Source organism: Ailuropoda melanoleuca, chromosome 8 (genome assembly GCF_002007445.2).
Source record: "Ailuropoda melanoleuca isolate Jingjing chromosome 8, ASM200744v2, whole genome shotgun sequence".
Classification (NCBI taxonomy): domain Eukaryota; kingdom Metazoa; phylum Chordata; class Mammalia; order Carnivora; family Ursidae; genus Ailuropoda; species Ailuropoda melanoleuca.
Window position 1 is genome coordinate 87,863,965 of NC_048225.1, and position 16,754 is coordinate 87,880,718.

Genomic DNA, 16,754 nt, shown 5'->3' on the forward strand with positions numbered 1-16,754 from the left:
GGGACAGCCATTTCATAGCTGAGTGTACTGCACTCATGAAAGCATCTACTGGAAAATCTGAGGCATGAACACATTCACTTAAAAATAATCCATAGGCACAACCTTATCTTGACTGGGATCACAGGGAAAGATCTGAAGAGCAAAGAGTCACCCCACCTGTCCCCTTGCTGTCAGGAAGATGTTTGCTGAATTTTCACAACTGATACAGAGCAATCTGACATTTAAATGACCTGCTTACATGTCAATCCTCTTCCTCAGTGTGCCTTCTCCTGAGAACCACTGGGAGCAAGATGGACACTGCTCTCTGAAGAACCACAGAATCCCCAGTAGGGAGAGAGGACCCCTGGAATCACTGAACAACCTCCTAGAGTTGAATAACTTGAAGCGAGAGTGACTTCCTACTTTAAAAACCGTGTTTGGATTCTCATTGTTGGGATAAAGTCTGGAACACGGCCTCTCATGACCTAGTTCCTACTCTGCCTGAGTTTTCGTGTCCTTTACCTCCTGCTTCTGAATTTCAGACACACTGGACTCTCAGTTCACTGAATGGGCCCACCCAGCTTCTCTCTGCCCCAAGACATTAATACAGGCTGTTCCCAGAGAGCAGAATGCTTCTCTCTAACTCCCCTGCCCTCTGCAAACTTTTTTTCATGTTATTTTGAATTCTTCCTTCAAAATTCACTCTGTTCCAGAAATGCTCTCTGATCTCCGCCCCCATTGCCCCCCCCGCCCCGCCCCACCAGAACTCAGGTGGACTCACATTTTGCCACACTGTTTCCTTCCTAGTACAAATCACTGAAAAGGACAACTCTTCTTCTTTCCAATAATTCCGTTTCATGACTGGCTTTCCACCAGGTGTAAGCTCAGTGAGGGCAGAAGGTCCTGAGGACCAGGCCTACTGTTCCACTGCTGTCCCCCTTTCGGGAAATGTGCCAACATCCACCCAAAGGCTTATGCTGGAAACCTGTAGGTCATCTTTGATTTTTTTCCCCTCTCCTTCACTCCCTGAGGCAAATCAATCACCACATCCCATCCAGTCTCCCTACTGATAATATTTCAAGTCTGAGCATCTCTCCCCATCTCCTTCCTGCTAGTCCAAGCCACAGCCATTAATAATTCACACAATTGCAGTCACATACTAAAAGCAGTTCTGTCATTCAAACTGTTCCCCTCTGATCCACGTCCACATTGGTTTCAAGAATCATCTTTGAAAAGCCCAAGTCTGTTCACGTCATACTAATGAGTAAAACCCCACGATCCTTAGATAAACCCTCACTCCTGTCTCCTGCTTATAATACTTCCCCATGCTGGCCCTGATAGAGCTCATCATCCCAGATCTCTGTGCTCCGTTCATCCTGACAGTTTTCAGGTTCCTGAGGCTTCTTTCCCTCTCCCTTCTCTTGAAGACCATGCCTGCGAGTCTCCTTAAATGTTATTTCTACAGGGAAGCCTCCCCACACCCTGGAACCGGTGTGCTGCTTCCCTTCCATGGTATCACACGAGGCTACTCTTCTGCATTTTAACCTTCATCACTTTTGTAATTTCTTTTTCGAGATTTGTCTCCATGGGGGCCGTGATCGTGTTGACTGCTAAATCCCCAGTGCCTGAGCCAGCTCTTCTTGTCATAGGGGATTTTAATAAATATTAGTCAAATCAAGGAGTAAATGCATCAGTAAACACGAGGAGTTGGACTGATGCCATGGTGGGAGTTAAATACGACAAATTGTTGGGGTGAGAGATCTAGGTGGAGGGGTGTCCTCTCTTTCTAAGCCAAGGCCCTTGAAAGACACTGTACGTGCCCCCGAGGAGTTTCCACTGCTCCAGTCAGACCCCTTTCCTGCACAGACCAAAGACATCTCCTGGTTTTCCATAGACAGGAGAATCCATACCTTGCTACTTTATCACATCAAATATCTTTAAAAATGAACAATACCCTTGGTCATGATGTTGGTCTTTTGCGTCTCTTGCAAATGTGTTGGATTGTGACCTCTGAAATCAATGCTTTTCAAAAACAGGTGTCCAGCGTCACAGGCTAAAAGGAATTCATGGTGTGAGAAACCACAAATGGCTTTCTGACAGAGGTCTCGATACCAAGCCCTGATTTTATTCCCCTGATAATTACTGAGGTTGTGGTATTTAGTGATTATTGGTTCCATGAGAACGAGGACTGGGACTGGGTTAAACCCAACCGCAAAACCTCACTCACTTTGGGTAGAGAGATTCCTGCCCCTTGGATACCTGGACATGCTTGCTGATGATAGAAGTTCAGGTTATAATGAGATATGTCTGCTATAGTAAATCATGTATGACTAACAACCAAGTGGGGGCTAAGCCTTGCAACTCAGAGGAGTTGGCAAATTCCTTAACTGAGGCTTTGTTTCCACTTCTGAAATATATATATATATATAGCCTGATCAAAAGTTCTTGTTCATTACAGATAACAGTGTATTGGGAATACTCTGGAGTTAGGAATAACAAATTTAACTTCCAGTTCAGCTTCCTACTAGCCACATGGCTTTGGGCAACTTATTTCATCCCCAGTTTCTTATTTGTAGAGCAAAGACACTAATGTATGTCCTTCTTCCTTTGTCCATTCACAGTGCTCTCTCTTGAGCTGGCCCCAGGACCGAACATGCCATTACCCTTGCTGAATAACCATTTTAAAATAAAAAATGTCGTCTTCTCAAGCTCAGAGAGAGGATCACTTGGCTCAGACTATTATTTTCTGGGCATTTCTGGGCCTGTGCAATGGCACTGGTGACCGGATGCAAGCAGGATGGCTGTGGAGTCCTTAGTTATACTCACAGGCCTGAAACAGGGTCCTGCTGGAGATAGGGCAGGGCTTTGGCATTAGCAATGATCTCCTGAGGCAGAGATGAGGGCTCCATGCGCTGGAACATGGGTGCATTTTTCTGTGTTAAAAAGTGGGAGGGAGGAAAAAGGAACTCATGTGACTATGGGGTCTACCAGCGAGGGAGTGGGAAATACCATTTACTTGGGTAAGATAGGATCATGCCTGATCCTCTGATCCCCTGGGTTTCTAATCCCCAACACCAGAAAGTTCCTGGACCCTGCACCCCGGCCTGTGCTTCTGAGCACCTGCAGAGCACTGTGCCCCAGGGAGGCGCAGGCCTGGCCCTAGAGGGGCCCTCCCGTGACTCCTTGTGGCCCACCCACCTTCCCTGCTGTCAGTGACCCTCACCTGTTCCTCCAGCTGCTGCCTCTGCTTCTTCACCTTACTCTGTTTATAGTAGTCCATGATCATCATTGCTGCATAGATTTTGCCCACAGTCAGGTCAGAGGCTAGAACCACAAAGATGGTGTGGAAGGGAACAGGAGAAGACAGGTAGCAGACAGTGAGGATACCTCACAAGGTTCCCCACTCTCTGAAGCAAGCTTGATCCCTCAGCCACCCATCTAGTCAACATTTATGGAGAGCTCTGTGTATGCCGGACCCTGGGGATACACAGTGACGAGGTTCCAGATCTGTCTTCGGGAAGGTTGCACAGCCACCCGGTGAGGGTAAGGATACTGACGATAAACCACATATGAGTAAGCATCATCTCCACTGGTCTAGAGTTCCATCTCTAAGACACAGCACGCTTATTCCCAACTGCATGGAGGTTTGCTGAACACTATACGTACTTGGAGAGAGCTATGCCCCCAAGAAGTTGCACCCACAACTACAGTGACCTATCTTGAAAAAACGTTTTCAATGCCTGCAAAAGGGATGAAAAAGTGGGGGACCTGGGTTTCCTAAGGATAAAAGAGCAACCTTTCCTTATCTCCTCGATCACTTCCTGTTCCCCCAAAAGACTTGACCGTGGCATGCTGAGCCTACAGGACAAGGCTACCCAGGAGGAGACCCCACACCTTTGGGCATGGGCACAAGCAGATCTAGCATCTTCTGGGACAGGTGGGGCCAAATGGCCAGGGTCTCCTTTTGCAGCTCCGAGTCTAGCTGCTGCCTGTCTGCACCACCTAGAAGAAGATAAATTTTAATAAATAGAACAGACACACAAATACCCAGGCCTGCGTGAGGAGGTGCGGGTGGGAGCTGAGTCAGCATGGCACCTCATATTCTCAGAGGAAGTCTTGGCACTTAGTGACAGTGGATCTTGTAATACCAGGTCTTTCTGCTGAGGCAGCAGAACACAATTTGGCTTCCATTTTTAGTGACTCAGGGATATCCTGCCACAGAGATCTGAAGCCCCAAGACCAAGAGCGGCTTCCTCATTCATTTGAAACACCTCCTGGGTGCCTAATATATCAGAGGGAAGAATGAGAAGAGCCATAAGGAGCCTCCCCTGCCTCATGAGACGTACATCAATTCTTCCGGCAACTCTGACTCCATAGTCTGAGTGACCTGATTTTAAAAACGATTTGGATCAGGCAAGAGCAGGAAGGCTGGAGGTCCATCTGGAAGTAGTAACCTTTTTTCTCCTAAATTATTGAATCAGAAGTGGAGAGGAGCAAAGTACTGCCCCGATAGGCCCTGCCACGAACCTTCCAGGCCATTAGAGATACCACATATGAAGAAAAGGACAGCAATCAAAACTCATTTGTTCAATAAGCAAAGATTTCTAGAATGCCTACTATATGCCAGACACTGAAGATCACATGCTGGTAAAGCCGAAAGGAGCCTTAGAGATGATCAAACCATTCATTTTTCCAGGAAGAAATGGCAAACATGATAGTTATTGAGTCAGAGGTGAAACTAGGACCCTGTATAGCTGATTTCCACATCCTGGCGCTGTAAGATGGATGAAGTTCAAACATCTCCATCCTATGCCGGCTTGTGTGAGTTGTTCCAGAACCCTGTCTTCCCTCCCCAGCTCACCTTTGGCAATTTTGATGTCCAGAGCTGTCCGGATCAGAGCCATAAGTGTAGAGGTGAAGTGGACGGTCATGTCCTCGGCTACTGGCATATTCATCAGGACCAACCTCTGTACGAAAGAGAGAAAAGAAACAGCAGGAGGAAAAAAGAATATCGAAAGAAACCTTGGTGAGAAGAGAAGAAAAGTATAGGGGTCAAATGCAGAGACAAAAAAGAAGGGCAAGGATTCCCTGTCCCCGGTCCCATCTCCTTTCCCTGCTTCTCACTTAAGGCTCATTTGCTGCTATGTAGTTAGTTTGTTTTTTCCTAGGGAATGTTGCCGAATTCCAAAAGAAGGGGGACTAGTCATTCTGTAGGACTCCTCCATGGTCCTAAGAATGTCTTTAATAGGGATGGAAAGTGATTTCTAAAAGAAGTGGCTCAGAGAAAAGAGTCAGCTCTAGGAGGTGACTCCATTCCCTGATTCAAGGCTGCTCTGTTTCCCCTTGTCCCCTGGATACCCCCAAAACTCACATGGAAAGATAGAGATGGGGGAGATTTTGCTTTGCTTATCTGACTTGAAAGATGCATCCTGATGCCCCCTTTTTGAGTCTTTAAAAGGTGAAATTTGCCAGCACATGATTAAACATGCATAAGTCCAACTTATCCAAAGGATGAAGTGGAGCAGGATGGAAAAGGAGGAGAGTGCAAACAGGGTCTAGGGGAAGAAGGCTGGGGAGCGCAAAGAAGAGAGAATGAGAGAAGGGTGACCAAGGCAGGAGCAGAGTGGGCAGGCCTTGTTCCCTTCACCCGAAGGAAGGGATCAAACTGAAATGGCCAAATCCACTTTCCAGAGAGTATCTTGCTTTTGGAATCCTTTAACTTTTCCTCCAGGCCCCACACCCCCTCTCCCACCAAGCTTCATCCTGGAAATTCAAAGAACTCAATGACACATCCCACCACCTGGTCCTTTTGGATGTGGCCATCATGAGCAAAAAGGATGCCAGCCCAGAAGCTGCGCATGAAGAGCCATGTCCTGGACCCTAAAGGGTCCTGTTCCAAGGAGATGCTCTCTGGAGCCGTAAAACTTGGAGGCAGAAGCAGCAGAAGGTCCTCTGGCAGAACCACCAGCCTAGCAGGGAGGGACGTGTCTCTTCCCAAGGCAGGATCTCTAATGCTCCATTGGAACATCTCGCCTAACGTGATTCCACAGACGTGGTGTCTTAGAGTGTAAAGTCAGTTTCTTGTTTGTATCTTGTATCTGAGTGCCATCTCTCTCCCACTTCCTTAAGCTTCTAAACAAGTGGCAACATTGCTGGGGTGCATTCCTAGATGAAAGAGCTCCAGAGTGCTGGGTCAGTCTAAACACAATACAGTAACTATTACTAACAGGTGGAGAAGAAAAATCAGGCCCCAAAGCTCTGAGTACCCTGATGGCAGGTAGACTTCCAATATACAGTGCTGCTCTGAGCAAGCCATGGAAATCCACCCGTAACTCCAGGGCCAGCCCCCATCATCAGTCAAGCCATGAATGCAAATCTAATGCTGAGGGTAACTTGCACCCATTGTCACCTTTTCCCTTGTACTGACAAGAGAGCCTGGCAGCTGGGCTGATGGGGGAAGGGGGGCTGGATCCTTCCTCATGTATCATAGAGGTCATGTTCTTTTTTTCTGATACCTAGAAGGGACCATGCCACAGTTCCTTCCTATGTCAAAGAAGAAGAAATTTGTTAAGGATTTTCCTCTCTCCCAAAAATTTCTTGAACCATGTTTAAACAAATTTCTGCATTTATTTCCTTAGCTTATCTAACTGAAGGTTTTTTTTGTTTTTTTTTTTGTTTTTTAATATATAGGCTCTGATAGCAGTTTTGCTGTAGGCTTCCTTCTTGCCCATATATGCTATCCTGCCGGCCACCACTCCGCCTCCTCTGAGGAAACACGCTCCTTAACACCTCCTTTCTGGTAATCTGCTCACAAGAAGCGACACACTTGTAGAAATGCAGAATCACACGTAAAATGCCCCAGGGTGAAGAGTCTTTCCAACCATGCTTTGTATTGTTCTAGAACTCAGTATTTCCAGGAACCTTCCTTGCCCTTCGATCTCATTATTTCTTTCCCCCTTTGGTTCCCTCCTCCACCTCCCCAGCCCAGCTTCCTCCCCATGTTCTGGCCTCCCCACAGCTGGGTCCCATTTCCTGTTGGTCTCTAGCCCAGAACAAAGGAAGGGATGGTCTACCTTATATGCCACTTTGGAGGGACATCTCTTGCCGAGGCCTAGCGGTGGTGACATGAGAGTCAGCATTTCATACATCTCAGTGTAATGGATGCGGCCACTGCTCATGGAGGGGTGGTAAGTGGGGACAGGATGGGTTGGCAGGGCAGGGAGGGTGGCAGGGAAAGGAACAGGAAGTGGGGAGAAGGATGCAGACCGGGAGGAGAGGAGAACAGGCATTCCCAGAGAGCCGAAACAAAACAAACAAAATAATACAGAAAACAGGAGAAGAGAAACAAAACAAAATAGACAAACAGAAAAAGAATAGGAAACCTGTTAATCAAGGCAAATCATACGTGTGACTCCATCCTGGTGCGGATTTATATCACGCCCCACACAGACCCGGGAACATTGGTGGCAACCGTTTGGTCCCTCTGACTCTAGTGCACAGTCGTGGGGACTCATTTTCTCCTCCTGGACGATTATGACCCTACTTGGCTCTTCACTCTATCCATCCCCCATTCAACACAAGCCTGTTTGCAATTCCCAGGGCTGTGTGTGAGCGGTATAAAACGGATAGACGGCGCTCCAGCCACGGGCAAGGATTTCCGGCCCCAGTGGGCATGGGGCCCCGACCTGGAAGTCGGGCCTTTCTCCTCCTCTCAACCCACAGGCGGAACGTCGTGTATCCCCCTCTGTGGTGTGTGTGTGGCAGGAGGCGGCAACTTGCACTGCAAGTGGTGGGCTGCTTTTCCGCGTCGGCCCGTTGCTTCCACCTGGCTCTGCGGGGAAGAGTGCTCTTTACTCCCAGCATGCCCCGGGGCGATGGCATGCTGGCGGATAGGAGAAACCAAACCAGGAGGAGGAAGAGCATCTCGCATGCCATGCTGCCCTCCCAGCTCTCCCCACATGCGGCTGCAGGTTTCACTGGGGTGCGGTTTAAAGAGTGTCAGCAGAGGCAGCTGTTTGGCCTCCCGGATGCGGGAGTCATTGTGTCGCCACCCCCAAGCCGGCTCCTTCCCGTTGCCCACGCTGGCATCTTCCTGGGCCTACGTCCTCGACCAGCTGCCAGACCGAGCTATGCCCAGAGAGTCCACCCTTGCCTCCTGCAGCACCAGGACAGGCTTCCTTATCTAGCGGGCTTGGCCTTGGATGGTGGCTTGGTAGAGCCACTCCTGTTCGAGTTCCCCGGGGCTGGCAGAGCTGCAGAGGGGGTCCCATGTGCCCCTGACCAATGTCCTTGGTCTCACAAACAAGCAGTGATACGGCAGTTAGGACAGGCCCCTTGGTCCCCTCAGCAACATAGGGAGGACCCTAAGGCAAGGACCCTGCTCCGGAGCCCTCTGCCACCTCCAAAGCCCTTCCCAGACTCCCTGAATTCCTGCGTTCTTCCACACGCCACCGAGGCTACCCTCTCTTACCACTCTGCCCCTTTGCTCTGATTCTTTATGGTGTCTCCCCTCCTTTCTACCCTCGAGCTTTTATGATCCCTTCTGGCCAATCTATCCAGGAGCTGGAGGACGCGCAGAGGCAGGGTTGACTAGAATCACACTTTGCTACTTTACACATGGGAGGATGACGCTATTTTCACCAAAAGGAGGCTCTGTGTTCTCCAGTGAAGGGAAACCAGTGAACACGTCTGCATTCTCTGGAGGACGGAGAGGTCCCTCTGGTGAAATCTACAGATTAAGGTGGAGTGGGGAGAGAGACAGAGTGTGTGAGAGTGTGTATGTGCGGTTGTGTGTGCATACACACGTGACCGAGTGTGTGCATGCGTTGAAAAGTGAGAGACGTCAAATTGGCCTTCTGTATGGAGTCCTTTTTTTCTGCCTTTCCCCCCCCAGTGTGCCCTTCTTCCTTATGTAACAGCTGCTGGTTCTGGGAGGGTTTGGACCTCTTTAAACTCAAAGGAAAGCAACATGAAGGTTCCCTCATGTGGCGCAGTGGTGGTGGGGCAGAACGGAGAGGAGGGTTCGAGGTTGCGCCCCACCGCCGGTCATGGCTGGGGACTGGGAGGCAAACCTTGCAAGCCACCCTGTAGGGGCAGTTCTCTCCCAGGCCCAGAGGCGGCGAGATCACCCGCACTAATTTGTACATATCCTTATACGGGATCCTGCCGCTGTAAAGGAAGCACAGGTGGGTTAATAGAGGACACTCAGAAAAGGGTGGGAAAGACATGACAGTTTAGCCATGACATTGATGGCTGGAAGAGGAAGAGCAGCTTTTTTTCCTCCTGGAACCCGGCAAAGCCAGACCAGGACAGACTGAGAACAGTAAGCATCAGAGAACCATCGCCTCGCTGAACTGCACTGCCCCCGATTTTCTAAGGAAATCAGAGCCCATCCAGTGCCCAAAGGGACTACCGAATGGCCAAGAGGCCCCCTAGACGCCTATCTGGCCCATGCTCAGCCAGATGCAGAAAATGGATGGTGGCTCGAGCCAGGCCTCGAAGAACACAGCTTGATAGTTGACAAAGGCCTCTGACAGTTGTCAAGAGCAGGTGCCAAGCTGCCGTGAAGTGGACTGCCCAACTGTGTGCTTTTCACAGACCCTGGCTGCAGTCAGCCACTTAGACCCGCCTGTCAGGGACAGTGGGAAGACAGCATCTCTCTGCAGATGGAGAGAGACAAATTTCCCATTAGGCTAATTAGCAAGGAGCACCGTTTGCACAAGGGAATTTGCAAAGGGCTTTGCTTTTCGTGGTGGCAGACTGTTCCCGAGTTCAACTTGGGCAGGCTGTGCTCTCCTCAGTGGGAGCCTGCCTGGATCTGTGCTCGGAGAGCAGCCTGGGAGGGAGCCATGGCCATTCTCCCTCCAGCTTTGCTCCTGCCAGCCAAGCCCACAGGCAGTCTGGTCAGACCCAGCTAGAATTCCAGAAGCAATGTGACCTCTCTTACCAGCCTTCTATCAAGGGCCTGCTAGGGAGTCCTGGCTTTCTGCAGGAAGGACAGAATCAACAATGGGTTCATTTTCAGCAGCTGAAGCATCTGCTCTGTCAGAGACCAGAACAAGGAAGCAACATCCTGGGACGGACCACGGTTTCTACCTGAAATTATGAACCTGCATGTCCACCTCTGAGCAACCGGTCCTTGCCAGCAGCCATGGGAGGCTTTGTCCTAGCTTTACTCTTTTTAGTCTTCTCTTGATGTTGGTCTTAATTCCTCCTCTTTTTCTAAATAGTAGCTTGTTGGTACTTCAAGTCTCTTGATTCTTGAGAGGAAGTTCAGTTAACCATTTGCTGTTGGTTTCTTGAGATGAGGATGTGGGTCGGTTCATACAGCCTATAAGCTGGTATTCTCTGCATCCTGTATCGGTCTGCTTTTTGAAGACGATGGCTCACGTTATCCCTGTTAGTTCTTCCCCCCACATCTCAAAGAGAAGGCCAATGAAACTCTAACCAGCCTGTTATGCTGTGAATTTCGAAGCAGAAAGGGTTCTCCTTTCTATTTTTGCTCTCTCATAGCTCTTAGATCTAAATCTTATGATTTTTTTTTTTTTTTTTTTTTTTTTTTTTTTTTTAGTTCTCATGGAATTCTTTCTTCCCAGCAGCTGGAATGAGTAGGGAGGAGAATGTTTAATGCACAAGGATTTTGGGTCCCAAGATAAGACGAAAGTACAGGAAGTTGGGATTTCTAAGAGCCAAGGACACCTGAGTGAGGCTAGGTGAGCAATGAACTCCTCTGCTAGCAGTTCTCTCTCAGGGGAGTGAAGACATCCCTTCTCAGGCTCCCCATCTCGTGGCCATCCATGCTTTACAAACCTATGTTCCATAATTTTTGGTTGCTTTCCTATATGGTTATTGTCAGTTGTAACAACAATTACATACATGATCTAATATAATCCACACAGCCACCCTTCAAGGTAAGCAGGGCATCGTTATCACCATTTTACAGATGAGGAAGTTTAGTGTGATTAAGTGACTTGTCCAAGGCCATAGGGCCAATTAGATGCAGGCCCCGGCCACATTTCCTCTAACACAGCTCCCGTGGCTTTCTTAGCAGCCTATCTACCAGAAAGTAGACCCAGAAAGTAAACGCCACTGCTCAGCCATTGTAACAGGAATAGATCTGGAGAACTTCATGCCCTAAGTCATTAATGATTACTGAAGGGAAGAAGAATTCTGATTCACTCTTCCAACAGTTGACCCAAGTTCACAGGAGGGTAGATTTTAGGAAAAATCTCAGATTATGAAGGGACTCCAGGTGGAAGCAACGTGGGCCATTCCTGTGAAGGATGGCATTTCTTGTAGTGTTTTTAGAGGGGGACCAGAATGGGTGGATCGGTGAGATAAAATCCTAAAGCTGAAATGACATGGGACTGAAGAGTTCCTGTGGAGACACTGCTCCCAGAACGGTCACCCTGTCCTCAACCATGAGGGGCCAAAATGCTGCCTTTGTGCTCTACAGCAGGGATCAACAAATTTTTTCCTGTTAAAGAGTCAGGTAATATTTTTGCCTTTGAGGGTTACACTGTCTTTGTCACAACTATACAACTCTGCCTTATAGTGTGAAAGCTGCCATAGACCATACATGAATGAGTGGGTGTGGCTGTGTTCTAATAAAGCTTTATTTACAAAAATAGGCAGTGGACCATGTTTAGCCCCAAGGCTGTAGTTTGCCAACCCCTGCTCGAAAGCCCAGAAGGCACATCACTTGAGAAATACTGGACAGTGAAAGAAATCTGGGGAGGTTATTCACGTAAATTCTTGCCACGTAATCCAATTCTATGCAATAAAAATCCTCAAGTGTTTAAGGGATCAGTTGGAAGAATGACTTACTGGGTTTTTAACATAATTTTAGAGTTATCTCAAACAGTATCTTTCAAGAGGGATGAGAGAGACAAAATGCTGTTGGCACTGACCATGATGGCCAGATGTTCAACTGGCCCAGAAAACCCTCGTCAACCCACCCCTCTCCTCACTCTGGTGACTCAAAGGAGTCCACTAACCATTGTCAGGGGAAAAAAAAGAATAAGATTACGGGAAGCCCCTCTGGCTAAAACCAACCACTCTGAGGTACAGACTGTGTGATGAGATTGGCAAAGGAAAGGAAAGCCTGTCACAGAAGGAATGAGAGGGGAAATGAAGATAAAGAAGCTATGTTTATGATGACTGGCCTGATAGCAGAGCCAATCTGAGGGCCTGGGCTCTCCCACAGGCCACGATGGAGAGAAATCTCCTCTCCTTCTGTAACAGGCAGGCATCCACTTCCAACCCCTTCCTTGGGAACTGCAGAGGCCCTGGACATGGGCCCCACTGGGATGGCCCAGAGGCCTACGCACCATGCAGCTCTGTCATATTCCGCCCAGACGCGGACAAACTCGTCCAAGTGGTGAGGCCCTAAGATGGAGGAGTCCCGAGTCAGGTACTCGAAGTTGTCCATGATGACGGCCACAAACAGGTTGAGCATCTGGAGGGCAAGGGGGAGAAGAGGGGTTAGGGAAAACCTAACACAGGAAAGCGGGTTTCTAGGCAAATCAAGAATTCAAAAGTTTGTGAGGCTGATGTTCCTAACTAGAGCACTGCTGATCTTGCTGAATGCAGTATCTTTCATTATAACTTCCACACATTTCATTGTGGGAGCTTTATTATTTCGCTCTTCAATGCCACTTTATATTTGCAAAGAACTCCACAGAAAGTCACTTTATCTGTTCAATTAATTTAATTGATTTGCAGCAGAGGGAGCAGCAACAGCGACAACATTCTCAAAGTCAAGGCCTAACACCAACCGTCCCTTTCAGCCTCCCCTGTCCCCACCCCTTGCTCCACAAAAGGAGCCAACAAGAGAACTGGTGAGGTGTCTCAGAGCTCACTGCATAGCTTACTATGTGATGACCTGGAAGCTGTTCATGTCCCTCAGTGGCTTCCAAAACCCCGTTCTCTCACTTATTTGTTCAACAACATTTCTTGTGCACCCACTGTGTTGTAGAGATCCAAGTGCAAGGATGGGAAATAAGAAAGGTGCTGTCCAGAGATTCATTCCTATGCCTCGCACATTGCTTAAAACACAGCAAGCCTTCACTAGATGTTGTTACTTGAATATTCTTAAAGACTTACTTAGTATTTAGCAGAGACTGTGATGTATCAGGAACATATAAATGCTATAAATCTTTTTAGGAGCCAAGAGAGAAGTGTACTCAGGTTACACTGGGATCAGAAAGGAGTATGGATGTGAATTTCACATAATTTCCAGTTCATGAAATATTTTCCAACTTTTGATTTTTTTTCTGTAACCATTTAAGAATATAAAACCCATTGGTAGCTCAGGGGCCATACAAAAAGAGGTGGCAAACCAGATTTGGCCCTTGGGCTACAGTTTGCCCATTTCTGGTCTAAATTATGAGGAGGCAACAGAATCAACCAAAAGAGAGACCGAGGTATGGTTCTTCCAGAAAGAACCCTGGGCAGCAGTGCAGTGGGTGCACAGGAGACCTGTGGGGAGAGTTTTGCGGTGCTCCTGGACCAAGCCAGTGGCAGGACAGCAGTGGCCACAGTTAAGAATCAAAGGACATGGAATTGACAGAACCTGGGCACAGTGAATAGCACTCTAGTGTTGCTTCTTGCCTGCCCAGCACTAATTTACCGTATGTCTGGTCTCCTGGGGACCCCACCCCCTGCCTATTCCCAGTTAACATGGCTCAGTGGGGTATCACCTATGACCTGGGCCTCAGCCATTGAATCCCATTCCCCTGGGCCATAGTGATTGGTGATCCCATCACAGCCAATAAAATGGTATTGGACCTTCTGGGCAATAGACTTATTCTTCCCTGTCAGTCTTGAACGTGTAAGGATTGGGGTCTAGAACTTCTGCTACAACCATCTTGGAGCTACAGGTTGGAGTGTTTGAGGAAAGAACTCTCACGGAGGAGCCTGGAGGAAGAGATCCACACACACAGAGAGAAAAACCTGCTTATCCCTCTCCTGCCCCAGGACTCTTCATTTATATGTGCCTGTGAAATCCCTCTCTGCTTCGGCCAGATGGAGCTGGGCCTTCTGCCACTCACAAATGAAAGAGTCCTGCCTGAGGATGGGGTTAGAGAGTAGGCTCTCTGTTGGTTCCCAGGTAGATGGAGATGCCAGGTATACAGATGGCAAATGAGATAAGGAGAAAGTCGGGCACCTGGGTGGCTCAGTAGGATAAGCGTCTGCCTTTGGCTCAGGTCATGATCCCAGAGTCCTTGGAATGAGTTCCGCCCTTGGTCTGCCTGATCAGCAGGGAGTCTCCTTCTCCCTCTGCCCCTCACCCCACTCTCCTGCTCTCTCTCTCTCTCTCTCAAATAAATAAAAATCTCTTAAGAAAAAAAAGATAAGGAGAAAGTCTGGAGACAGGACATGGCTGGAGTCTTCTCAGAGTGTCTTCACCGAGAAACTGTTGCCTGCATCCTGACAACAATCTCGTTCCCGTCTGCCTTCCTCGTTCCCGCTGCCTAGGATACATGTGGAGGCCTGGAGGTCTGGCCCCTGGAGGTGGTGTCTGGGGTGCTAACCATCACAAGCCCGTACTGCCTTCCTCCAGACCTCACTGGTATGAGAGGAGAATAAACCTCCCTCCTGGCTAAGCCGCTGATATGTGGGGAGTTCTGTTTTATGCCACTGAATCTAACCCCAGCATGGGCCAGCCTCTCTTTCTGTCGCTGACACTGGAGCCACAGTGGATACACTCAACCACTGCCTGGGTTATAAAGGGGTTTCCACACATTCACCCGTGCGTTTTATACTCCTTTCAAGGTACTTATTATTCATGTTAACAAAATCTTCGCTTTACATTTGAATAGTCTTTCATAGTACGCTGTGCACACTCAAAACTATCATCTGTTTTAATGCTGCTCTAACCTCGTGAGGCAGACTTAATTACCACCAGACCTTCGAGGACACGAGTGCTTCCTAGACACATTCGTATTCTCAACTCCAAGCGCACAGCCTGCACATCACAGCATATCAGTAAGTCTTTCTGGAGTGGTTGGTTTGAGCGAAGAAGCCGTGTGACTTGCCCAAGGTCACAAAGTCAGTCTCCCATAGGGCCGAGATTCGAAAGCAGATCAGCTCACACTGAATATAGCCTCTTTAAAAATAACACGCATGTGAATTATGCAGCACCCTCCATCCCAAAATTCTAAAAGTACCTTTATAGTCTCTAATGAATTTTCCACTTATAGCTTTGGTTTCTTTTTAAATATTTATTACTAAACACTTACACCATGGAGGATAAAACTGAGCTCCACATGCCCTTCTCTGTGCTCCTCCGTAGCACCCTACAACAGCCTCATCAACAAGCACCAGCACCCCTGTGGGCCTTCCTCCCTTTACCTCTGGTTGACGGAGAGACTGTCACCCACTCACAGCTTCACCCCCGTGCCTCTAAGATGCTGTTTTGTTTTGTTTTTTTTCATTGAAAAACCTTTCACACCCACAAGAAGGGAGTACATTAAAACACATGTACCCGCTCACCATGCAAATAATACCCTTATTATCAAGTCATTTTTCCTCCCATTTACAGAAGCTACAAAAGGGAAGAAGGTGTTTGTCCATGCTAGAACAGCAGCAAAGCCAAGACCACAACATAGGCTACCCAAGTCTCCAGCTGGCTCACCCCCTGCTAGGTTAACCTGCCGGCCACCCTCACAAGTCTGCCTGCAAGCCACACCAGAGAGCTTCTCTCCACCGGAGAGCTGGACACATGGCAAATCCCTCGTGATCACTTTAGAGAGGTAGAAATGCCTGGACATGACCTAATTCATTTGCTGATGCACGGCTGTGAAGTTAACCACTTCTTGGTGGCACGCTTTAGTTTTTGATTTTTTTTTTTTTTAGATTTTTATTTATTTATTTGACAGAGCACAAGTAGGCAGAGAGGTAGACAGAAGGAGAAGCAGGATCCACGCTGAGTAGGGAGCCCGACTCGGGGCTCGATCCCAGGACCCCAGGACCATGACCTGAACCAAAGGCAGACACTCAACCGAGCCACCCAGGTGCCCCAAGTTTTAGATTTTTTTTTAATGATTTTTTTTTATTTTATGTTAGTCACCATACATAAGTTTTAGATTTTTGTACAGCGAGTGACATGAGCAGTGAAGCCATGCTGAGGGATGTCGGGGTGGCCAGAAACACCAGACCGACCCTTGAATAGATCTGCTAGGACCTCGTCTAGGATTGTGCAGGGTAGAGATTTTTAGAGGCCAGGGTGCTGATTCATGCATTCTCCCAAAGAACAGATTAAGAAGGCACCAAGGGCTTCTCACCATTTTATAAGTGGGCATGCTCCACAAATGTCACTCAATATTTACTATGCTCAAAGCGATCATTTCCTTTCATGTCTGTCAAGCTGGCCAACTGTCGTCAAATATAATGACATAAGTCAAGAGACCGCATCTGTGACACTGTATCTTGTCACCACTCTACTCTTATTAATCCCATCACTTTATATTTCCGAGGTGCCTTTTCTCAACAATTTGAAAGGCTCCAAAAGAACGATAAGATATTCTTAATCCTACCTGTAGGATAAAATACCTGAGGTACAGGGAAGAAAGATGTACTCTGGGCCACAACAGATTCAACATGAAACTCAATACTCTATTCCCTAAATTCCACTCCACTGGTCATTCCTTCTCACAGCAATCCTTCCCTAGAGACAACAAAAACTGTTCGGTGGCAGCCATGGGAAGTCACTCACCCGGGAGTCTGCTATGCATCCTGGCCTTCAAGAGTTCGTTGGAGGGTGGAGTGGGGTT

General features: G+C 48.1%; 1 protein-coding gene across 3 annotated transcripts in view; it reads right to left on the bottom strand.

Annotated features, from left to right (window-relative positions):
* The window catches only part of CACNA1E (calcium voltage-gated channel subunit alpha1 E), a 493,265-nt gene that overhangs the window by 16,953 nt on the left and 459,558 nt on the right, over positions 1-16,754 (bottom strand). For 2 of the 3 annotated variants that reach the window (XM_034666842.1, XM_011225195.3), the window contains 6 exons: positions 12,309-12,436; positions 7,053-7,149; positions 4,841-4,946; positions 3,874-3,981; positions 3,203-3,303; positions 2,806-2,912 (listed from right to left, as the gene is read on the bottom strand). In XM_034666842.1, the coding sequence (XP_034522733.1) occupies positions 2,806-2,912; positions 3,203-3,303; positions 3,874-3,981; positions 4,841-4,946; positions 7,053-7,149; positions 12,309-12,436 (647 nt within the window). Of the gene's footprint in view, positions 1-2,805; positions 2,913-3,202; positions 3,304-3,873; positions 3,982-4,840; positions 4,947-7,052; positions 7,150-9,050; positions 9,148-12,308; positions 12,437-16,754 lie in introns of all 3 variants that reach the window. The other variant, XM_034666841.1, reaches the window with a different exon arrangement.